This window comes from Chamaea fasciata, unplaced genomic scaffold, assembly GCF_029207755.1.
Source record: "Chamaea fasciata isolate MVZ Bird 193981 ecotype frontalis unplaced genomic scaffold, bChaFas1.0.hap1 SCAF_9, whole genome shotgun sequence".
Classification (NCBI taxonomy): Eukaryota; Metazoa; Chordata; class Aves; order Passeriformes; family Sylviidae; genus Chamaea; species Chamaea fasciata.
The window spans coordinates 3,343,617-3,358,992 of record NW_027094094.1 but is presented as its reverse complement, the minus strand read 5'-3'; the positions used below and the strand labels follow the sequence as shown (position 1 = coordinate 3,358,992).

Below are 15,376 nucleotides of genomic sequence, written 5' to 3'. Positions count from 1 at the left end.
ACAGTGGCCTAGAACAAGATTAATGTTAAGCCCAAGGTGACTCATGTCTTAGGAGAGGGAGCTGATGGATTCCTAAATTAAACTTTATTACCTTTATTACCTGTAACTTCTGGTACCTATGACAGAGGCTGCCAGGCAGTGCTGGTGGAATGTGATGTGCACCAGTCCAGAGTTGCTGTGGGGCCTGGTGAAGCTGCTTGCAGCTGGCTGGGGATTTGAGGAGTACAAATGGATGAGGATGGCTGTGCCCATAAAACCTCCCTGGCATCCAGAGTTTGCCTGGGTGTTACCCTGGAGCTTCCCTGGCACTGCAGGGCTGGATTTGACGGTGATGCTGGCAGGGGGTGTTTGCTGCAGGGCACTGCTGGGCATTCTTGGGTTGTGAGTGCAGCTCCTGAGCTTGAACTGCTAGATTAAAAGTAAACTGCATTTCTTCTGCTTTTCCTTTCTCCTCCACATATTTATCACCTGCTGCAAGAGTGTGTTCCTCTCTTGGTTCGGGTCAGTGAGGTGGGTATTGCTATCATGGGCCAGAGCTCCCTGTGGGGATGGTGCCTCCCAAATCAAGTGGGCACACATTCTTCTTAGCTCTGTGAAAGAAGCCACTAAGAGTGTGTTTCTCAAACAAATCCAAAGTATTTAGAGCAATCTGTGATGAATCTTGTTTTGCAGTACATCCTTAAAAGGACTCTAAGTTCATTCCTAGTATTCCTACATGTGTCTGCTTAGTTTTTCTTTTGTCAACTGCTTTACCTCCCCTACAGGGTTTTTTTTAATGCCATTAGTTGTTTGAATTAGTGCCAGATCTGTTACCCAGGCCTTCCGGAACCCTGTGGGCAAGGAGAGTCTCCCTGCGCAGACGTTGGTGTGGAGTTGGCTGGGCTGTGTCCCTGCAGCTCTGGGAGACGTGGAGGCACCTCCTGCTCTGTGTCCTGCTCAGCCTCTGGCTCTTCCCAGGGTAATTACAAAGGCAGCCTGAAGGAACTGACATGAACAAGGTTCAGCTTTCAGCTGCCACCCAGAGTCATCCCACGTGCCCCTTTCTGTCCTCCTGGGTGTTTGAAAATGAAGCTGGGTTAGGGGGGCGTGGGGGTTTTGTTTCTTTTTGCTGCTGTAGTGAGTTCAGACTGGCTCCCTCGTCACATCCAGGGTGCTGCTGAACCCTGATGGTTCCGTTGATGCTGTTCTGTGGGAGTGGGAAGTGTGTGGGTGGGAACAAGCTGCTGGAGGCCAGGAGAGGTCATGCACCTTTCCTTGCTGCTGTCAGTGTAGGCTGGGGCAGTTTAGGGCAGTGCAGCACGGATTAGTCAGTGCCAGGTGCTGGATGCCACTGCCTGGGGTTGGCAGAGGTGCCTGTGGGGGTGTTGGGAGGGGAGGAGTCCCTGCTGTGAGTTGTGCAGCCTGGCCTCCTTCCCTGTTCTCCTGGGACAGTGGGAAGTGTGGCTTGGCTGCTGTGCCAGGTGGCAGTGATGGGAGATCACAGCTCTCACCTGGCTGAGGGAGCTCTGTGTGTGTTGTCATCTGTGCCTTGTGCATCTGTCCTGTCATAAATGCTTTATTACATTTCTGTGTGTATCTTTGAGACTGAGGAAAACTGCCTGCCTTACTCCTTGGCAGAAAATCATAACTCCTGGAACACCCTTTTACTTTTCTTAAACACTGTGATGTTTTATGCTAAAAATCATGGAATAAATGATCAAGTTCAAGCCAGTTATTTCAATTCCCCTTAGAAGCACTGATGGTGAACTTTAATAATTAACTTTAATGATTTTCCACTGTCCAGCCTCCCTTTAGTGTACAACCCTGCAGGCAGCAAGGGGTGTGGATGCCTCTGAGAGATTGGAGAGGGATAAGGACATCTTTAAATAGTTGTTCTTACATCTGTGCTGCTTTGTCTTGTAATGATACATTCAAATCATGCTACATGGGTTGTATGTAGGAGGAAGAGCTGTTTGCATGGAGCAAAGAATAACCACTAGTCATCCTCTCATGCATTTCATGGCTTCAGGTTTAAGGTGTATGTCTTCTTGGAAGTATTTACTTATTTTTTTTTTAGCTGGTGCAGGTTGCTGAGCTTGAAGCATCAAAACCCCCTTAATACACAGAAGTTTCTGTCTGTGTTGTTACCTGGGGAGTGACCTATGTTGTGTGCCAATACTGACAAGGGAGGCCCTGGAAATCAAAGGAGAGAAGGAACAGAAGGGTGTGTTAGAGCCCCATAAAGGTTTTTCAGATGACACTTCCTTTTTATCAATTGATGTGTCCTATTTGCTTGCAAAGCAGTCCTTCCTTCAGGAGAAATTTCTTCCCTGGTTGAAATTGTGAGTCACTTATTATCAATAAAAGTTCATTTATGGCCACCTGATGTGCCCCTGGTGAAGGGCTGGAGGAGCCTGAGGGCTGACTCAGCTCCTGAGAATGCCACAGGTCCTTGGCAGTCTGTGGTAAAGGAGCAGAGGTTCTTAACAGGTGTCAGAATTAGGTTTTAGTGGGTCAGTTGATCAGCCTCTCACTTGCTGGCGCTTAAACCAATCTTAGGATTAGTCCCTAGATGAGTAAATGAGGGTATTTATATTGGCAGACCACTTGCAGTTGTATCTGTGGCAGAAGAGGAGCGGCACAGAGCTCTGTCTCTGATCTGTTTCATGTTACAGCAGAATCTGCCTCGACTTCTGGCTTCCAAAATGTAGAACTTGGTTGTTGGAGAAATTTGCCTTCTCTTGCTAAGCAGTTCGAGGCATCGTCCCACACAGGAGACACGATGACCTCCTGAAGATGAAGTGTTTCCTTTTGCAGCCTGCTCAGATGGGAGAACAGGGTTATATCCCAGAAATCCCTAATCCCCAGGTTGTTCTTTGGATAGTCACAACTGCATCAGTCTGCTTGAAATAAATTTGCCTACTTCATTTGCCGCCTGTGCCAGGCAGTGCTCCACAGCTATCAGAAAGATACTGAAGTAAATAAAGGCTGTGCTGTAGTATTTTCCTTGGGAACTTTTCTGTCTGGCTGTTCCGAAGCCACTGGAACTGTGCAATTAGAGAAAGCAGGAATTGGTGTTCTAGAAGTGCTTGTAAGCCTATCTTGCATCTTTCCCAAGGCTATATAACTGCACTAAACCCTAGGCATATTTACATATTCCAAAGAATAAACTTAACAGCACCTTAAGCTGAAATAGTTTGGTTTTAGCCGCTAATTCTGGGTTATTTAATATGAGGGTCATATTGACATCTAATAAAGAAGGAAGCTGTAAAAGTTGTAGGATCAAGATGGTACAAAGAGTTGCAATTGGGTGATGAATATTTTTTTTAATTTAGTCTTTTAGAATACCCTTCTTAATTTCTATCATCTAATGTATACTAAGGTTGCAAATGTCTGATCTGCGCTGTTTGTAAGAGGCAGGGCTTTACTAGAAGAAGGAAAAAACCTTGGCTCCTGGTGCCATGGAAATCTTCCAATGAGAGGAAATGCCCGAATTGCAAAATGGGAGCACAGTTGAACCTGGAAATGCAGAATTCTGACTTGCAGTTGTATTTTCTCATGATCTGAGTTCATCACTTGGCATTCTGTCATCTCCCTTAGGACTGTAGACAGAGGTTTTACATTAGGCCAAGCAGAATTTTTTAGGGGAGCACACAAAGACTGGTGGGCAACAGCAAAGGGACGTTTCTGGAGTCCAGTTTAAGGGAAAACTGTGGTGGTGTGGAGCAGGAGCAGGCACTGGGATGTGTCTGTATTTGTGCTGCTCTTGAAGCTGCCCAGGGCTGTGCCCTCACAAGGCTTGGAGCTCCTGGAGGCTCCTGGGTGTCCTGGGAACAATCTTAAGGCAAATGCCACTCTTCCTTTTGACATTTTACCCGCCTGGGGAATGCAGTGGGTGTCAGTGGGGAGCAATCCAGCTGGCACAGTGCTGGCTCAGGACACCAGTCTGCTGGTGTAAGTAATGAGGCATTTCTGTGTTGTGAAACGCTGGGAATTGTAACATCAGTAAATATTTCTGTCATGTTTCTCATAAACAGTGGGGGGTTTAAGCTCTGTTCAAATAGACTTAATAAATTGGAGGCTTTTATTCATCCCACTGAAATCAAAGCCTTTGTAGGAATGTGCCTCCTATTGTCAGTACCAGCAGGTTCAGGTCTCATTTTGGTGATACTGAATTGCAGGCATGGTGCATGTAGGCAAATTCACCTCATAGTTTTGGGGCAAGATTTGTGTTTTCTGGCTCATATTTCTGACAGTCTGTCTGTTATCAGTATATTTTGTGTTCACTGCTGCCTTGGATTGTATGGACTGGCACTGTAAGCAGGGTGGTGATGGGCTCTCAGGAATTTTCCCTGTTCTTCTGAAGTGGCTGCAGTGGAGTAGATATTTGGTAGAACAGGTAAAGAGAAATGTTAACTTTTCTTGCTGTGGCTGAGAGGGGCCCAAGAGGCTTGTAATGCCCATGAAATATCAGCCCTGCAGTAGTGAGTTGGACTAGACAAAAACTTCCTGATGCTTTCCCCTGCTATGAAGAGTAATTTTGACCTGTTTTGATTAAAGACTAGAGGATGACCAGATACTATCCATGCACACAATCACATTGCCATCTCTCCATGAGCTGTGCTGGTTTGTGTCATGTAGCACACCAACCCTATACCTAAAATGCCACTAAAAAGACATTTCTATTTTTTTTTAAATAAAGCATAGAAAACATACTCAGTTTGCCTGGTTTGGATGTATTAATTGATCTTTAGCTTAAACTTCATCAGCAAAGTTTAGAAATGTACTTTTTAACTGACAGCTTGTATAACAATTTTAGTAATTCTAGGACATGGGGCTTTTAGGAATGTCAAGTATTGCAAGACGTGGGAATAAACAACTTCCAGAACTGGCAGTGCTGCACAGAGCACATGTCACTGATTTGGATCCTTACTGCGGCTTGTAGTAGTTGGTGCTTGAAAAAGGCATTGCCAAACCTCATGTGACCACCTCAGCATCAGCCTTAGACCTCAGTTCTTGCTGAGCTTGATGAAGAGTGGGATGATAAGAAGCAGCTGAGGGTGGGGGGCTGGAAGAACAATTAAAATGATGAATTTCCCAGCAGTAGGCTGTAGTGAAATGTCCTACTTGACAGGCTGGCTGGCTGGAATGTGATTTGGGTCTGCTCATCTGTCACCAGAAGATCATTTTTAGGGATATTTGTTTGAATGATGAAATCAGTTGTGGGTATTCGGATTCCCAGAGTGGCCCCCTACCAGTCTTGGGCGGTCTTTGGTGTGTTTGTTTTTTGGGGGATGTGGTGGAAGGTGCAGTTGTGGTAACAGGAGTCTCTGCTGTGTCATAGGAGTGGTTCAAATACAAGAAGGGGTGATGTGGCTTTTTGTCTTTAATAAGATGCTTCTCCTAAATTAATGTAATAATAAAAAAATAAGGGTATCATAAGGTAGCAGAGAACTTGCTCTTCTATCAAATTTCTTCTTTGCCTGGATTCTTGGGTTTGCCAAAGCTGTGGTATAAGTTGCTTTAAGAGGGCAGGGCATGAGAAATTTGATTTGTTATCTGTGTACACATACAAATCTACACACACACACAGAGAAAAATGTCAGTTTGGAGTATTTGGTTGGAATGATCATTGCAACAGCTGTGAAGAATTGCCTTATCAGTGGCAAAAATGTGCTTGCATGGAAATAAAATTCTCCACTTGGCACTTCTGACTGCTACAGAGCAAGAACTAAAATTGGACAGACAAAACTCATCTGGGGAGAATGCACAGGCAGGCACTGAATGAGACAACAGTGCTGGAGAGGAACAGGAATGTCTCCCTCACAGGAGACAAACACATGCAGCAGAACACTAAACAATACTGTCCTGTATGGTTTTCCTTCTGCCCTGGACTTTGGCATGAGTGGGTAGATCCTGTATGACTAAAGTTTGCAGCTGAGTTGTTGTTTTGGAAATTCTCTGCTTCAGACCACTGTTGAATAATCAAACTGTGTTATCAAGCACAGCTGGTAACTTTGTAGAGAAATGTCTTGCACTGATAATCCATTTCCCTCCCTGCGTTTCTTGTGAAAGCTTTATAATCTCAGCATTCAAAATGATACTTTTTGGTTGAGCTAAGAGGGGTTCTCTAAATCCCGGATTAAGCAGCAAGTCAGTGGTTAGTGTGCTTCTCTGCTAGCAGCCACTTCAATTTGTTGTGTTGGAGTTTTTTTAATTTTGGTAGAGGATTTTTGCTCCTTTGGGATGAGGGGTTTGTTTGAGGGGGTGGGAAGTGGAGTGTTTTTTTTTTTCCTTTTTTTATTTTATTTCAAGTCCTGAGTGGGAGTGATTGTCTGGATGGGGTCTGATGACCTTTCCTGTTCATCAGCTTTTGAGTCTTGGTGAGCGAATGAAGTGAAGGATGGAGCTGGGTCTCAATCTCCAGCCTCATGGCCTCTTCTCAGCTGCTGACTCTCAGGAGCTGGGGAGGAGGTTTAGCTGCAGAAAATAGGGACAGGGTTTTCTCATTTGTCATCTGTGCTCTTTTCTGCTTGAGCTGCTGCAACAGGGGCTGCTTCTCAGGAGTGAGATTCTATTTACTCCTCCAGTAAAGATGGCTTTAGGGACACTGTTCTGTTTCCTCAGTTCAGCACTGCACTGTTCTCTTGTGGACCACATACCTAAAATAGAATAGGTTTGAAGGAATTTCTAAATTTAGGAAGTCTCATATTGGAACAGATCCTGTTAGCAGCTCCACATCTTACTGCTAGCGTATTCTGATAATTGCAGCTAAGGAATACATTCAGCATGATTGGTCTTGATATGAAGCATGACACAGAAATCAAAGACTGCCAGGGACTCTAGAAGACATCAGGGTCATTCATTGTTCCTCCCATCTTGCTTTAGATGGCACACACAGTGTATTTAATTTCTCTTTAATTCAGTTTAAATTGAATATCCTGAGTGAAACTTTCAGACTCCTTTGGTAGCAGAGATGGTGAGCTGAAGAGAAAAATGTATGCTTTGTACCATTTGTACTGTTTGGAAAAGTAAAACTTTTCATCCAAAAACCATTTAATGGATCCTATTTCTATGATCTAGTAGTCTGTTTTTTGAGATAAAAGGGAAGATAAAATAATCAAACTAATCTCTGTAGTGTGAAGAAGTTACTTTATCTCTGGTCAAATGAAACGGTCGTGTGTATGTTACTGCTGGTGTTTCATCATGGGTCCACTTCTGAGCTGGCTTTTGATCTCTTATATTTTCCAGCTAGTGTGGGTAATAGAAATGGTCTGAGAGAGATGAGGTAAGTGTAAATATTTTAAAATAATTAAAAATTGCCAAGTTTCTTGCTATGCAGTTGATCACTGCCTGTCTGGCCTGTAACAGAACAGCTGTAGGTGAGCTGTTAAATGAGGTGGCTTGTTCCAGAATGGCTCCCTCGCTGTCTGAAGTGAGCTGTGTGCTGTTTCTGTGCCCTCAGGAGTTGTGGAAGGTGATCTGGCTGCTGTGGAAGCCTACAAGTCATCAGGAGGGGACATTGCCCGGCAGCTGACGGCGGACGAGGTGCGGCTGCTGAACCGCCCGTCCGCCTTCGACGTGGGCTACACCCTGGTGCACCTGGCCATCCGCTTCCAGAGGCAGGACATGCTGGCCATCCTCCTCACTGAGGTGAGCTCCCCTGGCCCTTGCAGGGCTGGAGCAGCGCTTGATGGAGCTGCACCACTGTGTGCAGCCAGTTGTAACACCACCACAGCTTTGATTAGTTGTTGGGTTAGAATATACGTGAATCGCTGCCTTGTGCTGGGATTTCTCCTCAAGAAGGGAGTTTGCTTAAAGAAACTCTGTTGTGATGGTCCTGAGGATGTTCAGTTTTCTCATTAATGAACAGTCTTGGCACAGGCTGTGACCTTACTGGCAGTGGAAGTGAGCTATTGTGAGGCTTCCTGTGCTCTGGGTGGGGGAGAGGAAATGCTCTCAAAGCAAAGCCAAGCACTGCCGTCAATGGCAGCAGAGTTTGTTCTGAGTTTGTTAATGAATAATTCTACCTGGGCTGCTTTCCTGGCTTTTGTGGGAGCTTGTTTTGCAGAGAGAGGAAAATCTCTTGCTTTGCAAAATTGCTGCATTCTTTTTCCTACTCCTTGCCCATTTTATAGGCTGACTGGTTCCTCTGTTTTGCTCTTCCATGTTCCATTTCCTTGTGTCACCTCACTTCTAGTGACCTCTGCTGTTCTCCATCTTTGCCCTGTAAATAATTCTGTTACCTTTTTTGTCTGTTTTCTTCCAACTCAGACTTTTGGCTCCTCACCTGATCAGGGCCAGATTTTTATTCTGCCTCCTTCCCTGATGCTTAGTGCGATTCTGAAAGCTGCTGTTTGCCTGCAAAGCACGTAAAGATGATGGAATGCTCAGTGTTGAATAATTAAAAAGAGTAGATGAAGCAAGACAAATGTAGCTAATGCCTTGAGTATATGTTTATACACTACTAATATCAGTAGCTTTGTGCTGCTTACATAACTCTGTGTGGAGGGAGTTACATGTTTAAAAACGAGGTTAATTTACTGAAATACCGTCTTAGGGATTTTTGTGTTTGGTTGTTTCAGTGCCTAGGAATACTGACTCATCTTGCCATTTCTGGAAATGCTTAGTAGTGTTTGATAATTTCCTTTTCTAGGGTATGAATGGGTGAAAATGTGGGTCTTAAAGGTGTTTTATATATATGCATCTAGTGTCATCCCTGTACCACTTGTCCTTCATCCTTGAATGGGTTTCTACTGCCAGTAATGACTAGAACTGGGGAAATTTAACTATCTTAGCTTTATAGGTTTTGGGAAGATTGTAGGAAACTGTCTTGTGCTGTGGTAATAAAGTTTTGTTAAATCTAGACTTGACTCATACATGAGATTTGAGATTGCTCTTAGGAGCTCTTGCCTGGTTTTTTTCCTCTTTTTCAGTTGGGAGTGATCACCTGTTAATTCACTTACTCGATTTAAAGATGTTTTTTAACCAGATTTGTTATCAGTTCCATGAAAAATTTCATTAAAGAGTCACAAAACTTTTGATCTTTAGGGGTGCCAGTGTTTATAGTTCTCTTGCATCCTTTGCTAACTAAATACTCCCTGCTGGTGGTCATCCCTCCCAAATCTTTCTGTTTAATGGGATAATCCTGAGTGCAGTAACTGTGTTGTGTTGCAGGTATCCCAACATGCAGCCAAGTGCATTCCTGCCATGGTGTGTCCAGAGGTGACGGAACAAATCCGCCGTGAAATTGCTGCGTCCCTTCATCAGCGAAAGGGAGACTTTGCTTGTTACTTTCTGACTGACCTTGTGACGTTTACGTTACCTGCAGGTACCTACAAAACCCTCCTTCCCCCTGGAAGATTTTATTACTTGGTCACTAGCTAAAAATGATGTATTTTGACTTTCTGGTGGTCATGTGTGTGTTGGTTTTATTCACTGAGAGCCTTGTTAATTAATTTATTAAGAGTTTTATTTGTTAAGGCCTGTTTTATTAGGTCAGATTTAGTATAGCTGAATTTGATTGCTCAGTATTTGCACACTTCAATCCATACATTGTTCCTGTGAACTGAGCATCTGTCGTCCTACTTAGACATGTAGAAATGGAAGACAAGTGATGTGTTCTAAGCAGAGGCTGTATTTAAAGTGAAGATTGGAGCCCAGACATTTCTGGTCCATGATGTGACTTTCCACATGGCTGTTTTAGCTTTCAGTCCTTTCTGTTGAGGCCCAGAGCTGTTCTGCTTACCTAGTTGTAGCTATAGCACTTTTTTGAATACTTCTGAGGTGCTCTAAGATCAAGAGAATGTTTTAACAAGGGGCTATTAGAAGACTTTTAATCTTCAAAAGCTGTTTCCTTTAACAGAAATGCTGCAACTAGTAAGAAAACGTGCAGCTGCCAAACTGTACCAATCAGCAGGTCTGTTTGTCTTTTTCATGAAACATTGCAAGAATTCTGTTTGGAACGCCTTTGGTTGAGTGTTACCTCATCTCCTCTTCAAAAAGTCTGGATGATATTTACCACTTGTGTAGCTGATTGAGGTGCTGTATTCAGCTGTACTCTGTGGATTGTGTAGGAGAGGCACATGGGTGTCTGGGAGACTAAAATTTCATTGCTTTTTAGTGGAGAGAGGGGAAAGGGGCAGCAGAAGGATTTCATAACACATGAGAGAAATGTTCTCTCCAGAGCTTAAGAATTTGTTTAGTATTTTCAAGGGAGACACCTTAAAACACTGTGCAGCTTTTCACATGTAATGGCTGTTAAGTAATTAAAAAATAAATCTGTACAAAAGCTTTTGTGCATCAAGACTTTCCACTTCCCTCACACTTTACCAACTGCACATCTTTAGCACCAGAGAGCATTTCCAAGGATAGAAGTATAAATCCCACAGTCCTGGTCAGGTATTACCTGAACAGTGTAATTTAGGAACCAGTTTCCACTCGTCCTTTCAAATAAACAGATTGGATCCTCCTGAAAAGTCAATGCTTGGATGTTAGAGAGCAAAGCTTTTAAATTGATTGCTGATCACTGCAAGCAGTTTTAGCTTAAAAAGCCCCAATCAATCATACAAAAAAAAAAAAAAAAAAAAAAAAAACAAAAAAAAAAAAAAAAAACAAAAAAAAACACACCAACCCACAAACAACCAAAACCAAAAAAAGACCACCCCACATCACCCTGCCTGCACCAGGCATTAATGTGCTTCAGCAGCAACTCCTGTGCCTAAATGTGGACTTAAAAGCCGTGGGGTATTGGACATCTGAGCAGGACTGGCAGCTACCACACTGCAATTAAGAGAGATCTTTGTGTCCTTGAAATACCACTTAGGCCCCAGTCCTTATCCCCTAGAGTGCCTGAAGGGGTGCTGGATGTTCCTGTTCCTATTTTATTTACTGCCTTAACTTTCACGTGTTTAAGTTTCGTGATTGTGCTGAAACCAGCAAAGTTTCTCTGGTTGCTGCTCTGCCTGGCAACCCTCGACTGCTTATCCTCTGTTGGAATGCAGGCCAGGAGCAAATGTTTACTGTGTGGCACATGCTGAGTTTTAGAATGTGTGACAGTGTTTGTTGTTTTAAATGATACAGCAGTCACAAAAATGTTCTGCTCATTATAAAATTTTCCAAATTTTTTTTCCTCCTTCTTTTTTATGAGGTAGTTGCAAATTCTGTCTGTAGTGCTCTTGGAGCAGTTGTCAGTAGTGGCATTTTCCATGGCATAGCTCAATAGTGTTTTCCCATTTCTTGTTTTTTACCTTGCTGTGAACCATTGGGGTTCTCAGAACTACTTCATTGAAGGCTGAATGAGATGACAAAAGAAGGGGATGTTCTGGAGGAGAGCACATCCCTTGGCAAACTGTCCATTGGGATAGATGGCAGAGGAGAAGCCTTTCCAGCTGGGTGGAAAACCATTGCTTAGGATTGAAGCTGTGCTGAAATACAGTAAAGTAAAAATACTCCCTTTTTTTCTAATTTCTCACCTCAAAGTGCTTCTCCACTTTCTCCTTCAGAGAAATCCAGTCTTAACCTATGCATGCTGTGATGATCCTTTCTGCATCAAAGGTGTGACAGTGAGGCTGAGATGCAAACCTGCCTCAGCAGCTCTGCAGAGCCTTGGGTCACACATGACATCAGCTTTCCAGAGGAGGTGTTAGGGCTGAGAGGGTAAAAGCTGTTCTGTGAGTTGTCCTGAGCAGCACCTGGTGATGGCTCTTTTACAGTAATATTAAGTGACTCTTGTATTTGCTTTCTGTTTTTCCAGATATTGAAGATTTACCACCCACAGTCCAGGAAAAATTATTTGATGAAGTACTTGACAGAGATGTTCAGAAAGGTAAATGCACAGAGAACAGCTGGGATCACTCCTGGCTTTTCATTAGAGAATGTGTCTCTTACTAAAAATCAACTACATGTGTCTGTATATATGTGGCTCTGTCCATGGGCATGTTTTAAATAGAGATTGGATACTTTCAACTAGATCTTCACCTGGGAATTCATTAAGTCACAGAATGGTTTGGGCTGGAAGGGACCTTGGAGACCTTCTGGGTGCTTCACACCAGCAACTTTCAGAATGGGGCAGCCACAGCTTCCCTGGGCACCCTGTGCCGGGGCTCACCACTCTCACCGGGAGCAATTTCTTCCCACCATCCCATCTAACCCTGCTCTGTGGCAGTGGGGTGCTATTCGTCCTTGTCCTGTCACTGCATGCCTGTGTAAAATTATTTTAACATTTCCAGTCTATTTATTAGGCAGAGGCAGAATGAAATCTGTAGAAATCAGAGAAATCATGTTTGTAGAGCTTTTAAAAATCAAGTTTGTGGTGCTTTTTAAAATCAAGTTTGTAGAGCTTTTAAAAATCGTTAAAAGTCAGTTCTGAGTCACAAGAGTTTTTCAGGAAAACTGAAAAAAACCTTTTCATTTCAGTAACAATCCTCAAGCAAATGATGTGGTGCTGTGGTTTGCTTTTGGTTCATTTTATTGACTGTAGAAGAAATCTCCTCAGCCAGCGTAGCTGACCTGTTCACTGTAGTATGAAGGAGCACAGAGCACAGGGTTTTATCCATGCGAGGGGGTGAATTACTGAGCTGATGCCCTTATTGTGCTGTCTGAATCCTCTGAGAGATAAAACTGAGGTGTGTTGCAGAGCTGTGTGTGCCGTTGCAGAGCTGGAGGAGGAGTCTCCCATCATTAACTGGTCCCTGGAGCTGGGGACACGGCTGGACAGCAGGCTGTACGCGCTGTGGAACCGCACGGCCGGGGACTGCCTGCTGGACTCGGTGCTCCAGGCCACCTGGGGCATCTACGACAAGGACTCCGTGCTGCGCAAGGCTCTGCACGACAGTTTACACGACTGCTCCCACTGGTGAGTCAGGGCAGCCAAACACACACAGCCTGGGGGCTGGCAAACCCTGGGGCTCGTGCTCCTCAAAGCTGCCCAGTCACCGTGGTCCCGGCTGGGATCTTCATCTCCTGTTTTCAGTCCGAGGAAACTTGGAGGCTGTGAGCTCAGGGATGGCGTGTGGTGCTCAGAAAATGGCATTTCAAACACTAAAATCGTTTTATACTTGTCAAGCATGCACTCAGCACAGTTACTGCAGCTGGGACTTGTGTCCTTGCAGTGTAAATCATGCACATGCCATGCCTTGCTGCTTGGTGGGAGCTGTGCAGAAGATTGTTAGTAGGAGCGTAGCCTTTTATTCCTTATAAACTTTTCAGTGTTTTCATTCCATCTGCTTAGTTCTGGCTTTACTCAGGATTGCTCTTTTTATCCCTGTTCTGTCTGGTAAAATAATGGCAGTAAAGCAGAGAGTGTTGACATTTAACTGGTTCTGTCATTTGGCCATTAAGTTGATTTATCATTCTGTAAAACAGCTTTTGTATCTTTGCACTGACAACCTTCTTTAGTCAGATACTGTGGTTTCCTTCTGCTAGAGGGACAATCTTAGCTGGACCCCCAGTGGTGTCCAACAGCTCTTCAGGATGTCCTAGACTAAGGGATAAGCTGATAAAGACTGATAATCCAAGTCACAGGTAATAATTTCTTTGATGTTCTTGTAGTGAAGGACAGGAGAAACACTGTCAGCAGATACTGCAGGAAGAGCCTGTCCCTCTCCTCTTCCTGTACAGGAGGTCAACAACAAAGATTAATTTAGGGGTACCTGTAAGTAAATTTTGTGCTGTTGGGGGAGAACTCCCCAAATTAGCATCCAGAGCTGGATTCCAGAAAGTGGCGCTTCAGTAGCAATTCTCCCAGGAACCAGTGTCTGAAAGGATCTGTCATTGCTTTGGAGTTGTTCAGCAAGGAGTGTGTGTCTCAGCCATGCAGGAATGTCCCTGGCATCACAGGCAGCTCCCACGAGGCCAGAGCAGAAATTTAGGATAGATCAGGTTTTGTTCTTTACAGTAACAAAACCAAACATGGTATCCAAAAACATGCTGCAAACTGAGCTTTGGACCAGATCTCTCCAAATGTTGGTGTTCATTGTGGTTGACTTACTGCTGTATCTTAACTCTCATTTAGAGGCTACTCAATCTTGTTAAGCTTTTTAGTTTATGTCTAGACAGAATTTTTGTTTTACTCTGAATTTCCGTAATCTTTATCCTTATTAGAAGCATAATTTGTAACTGATTGCTGTGTTCCTTCAAGGAAACAAGTCATGTTCCTTGTTAGGAATAAGTCTTTAGAATAAGTCTTTTAGCCAGGTGTTGTTGTAAATTGATCATTCTCTACATCCTGTAGGTGCTGTATAGATGCCATTTGAGAAGATACATTTAATTTTGTGGGCTAGGACATGTGGCTGGTAGGAAGTGATGTCGTCACTGGAACAAGCTCTTAAATGCAATCCCTGCTTAAACTTTTATCTAGTGGAATTATTCTTCAAAGCCTCCACAAAGACACTTAAAAATGGGTATTTTTATAGTCAGACAGAAAACACTCATGTAACTCATTTGACCTTGGTTTGCTATGTTTGTTTAGACGCTGAACAAAGAAAAATCTATTTACCAGAGACTGTCTTGTGTCTGGTACTTGGAAAAAGCTCCATAGTGAAGTTCCCAGAGGCTCTGGCCTGTGGAGTCTTTTCCACTCACCTTTCAATAACTCCACTTTTTTTACTTTACACAAAAGTGTGTTCTGATGTGTCCCTTTTTGTATTCCACCATTAGCTTTTGCTGGAGAATGGGCACATGCCCTAAGCTGACTTTCAGAATTTTATTCTTTAATGGATGCATTCAGTTCTCTTGTGTTAACCTGAAAACTTTGCTTTAAATGAGATGAAAATCTTGTCTATGGCTGACTAACTCAGGGAGGAAACTTCTTTAGAACACTTTCACAGTCCAGCTTTTAGGGAGTAGTTTGGTGTTTTCCTTTTTTTCTTTTTTTCCCTTGAATTTTCTGGACTTTCTCGCTCTGGTGATGTGGAAGGTTTTGTTGCTGTTTTGTTTTGTTTTGCTCTTCACCCAGAGTCTGATGAAATTTCTTTCAGGAGACCTGGGAATTAATTCATTTAGCACAAGCTGTTGTTAGAGATTTATGAGAGAAAACAAGCAAAATATTTATCAGCTACAAAGATGGAAGTGTTGGTGTGGTTGGATAAAATCTGGAATATAGATCCAGAAGATTCCCTGTAGATATTACTGTCAGTTAGCTCAGACCTATCCAAATATCTTAATAATAGGGATTTTAAACCATGCAAAGGTTTTAGCTGGACTCAGGAAATCCAGCCTGGCTGGTGGCTGCTGTCCTACACACCAGGATTTTAGGGTGATTCCAACTTCACTGAAAGCAGAGGAAAGATCTTATCCACATACACTCAGTGCCTGGTAATATTCTCAGGTTTTAATTAAATCAGTTCATTTCAGTGACTTTTTTAATAAATTGGAACTTCAGAATGCTTTCTTTGTC

The 15,376-nt window shown here is 43.3% G+C and overlaps 1 protein-coding gene across 1 annotated transcript in view; it reads left to right on the top strand.

The window, feature by feature from the left end:
* The window catches only part of ZRANB1 (zinc finger RANBP2-type containing 1), a 39,695-nt gene that overhangs the window by 16,535 nt on the left and 7,784 nt on the right, over positions 1–15,376 (top strand). The window contains exons 4-7 of the mRNA XM_066190747.1: positions 7,445–7,632; positions 9,157–9,310; positions 11,735–11,806; positions 12,637–12,835. Coding sequence (XP_066046844.1) covers positions 7,445–7,632; positions 9,157–9,310; positions 11,735–11,806; positions 12,637–12,835 — 613 coding nt within the window. The remainder of the gene's footprint in view (positions 1–7,444; positions 7,633–9,156; positions 9,311–11,734; positions 11,807–12,636; positions 12,836–15,376) is intronic.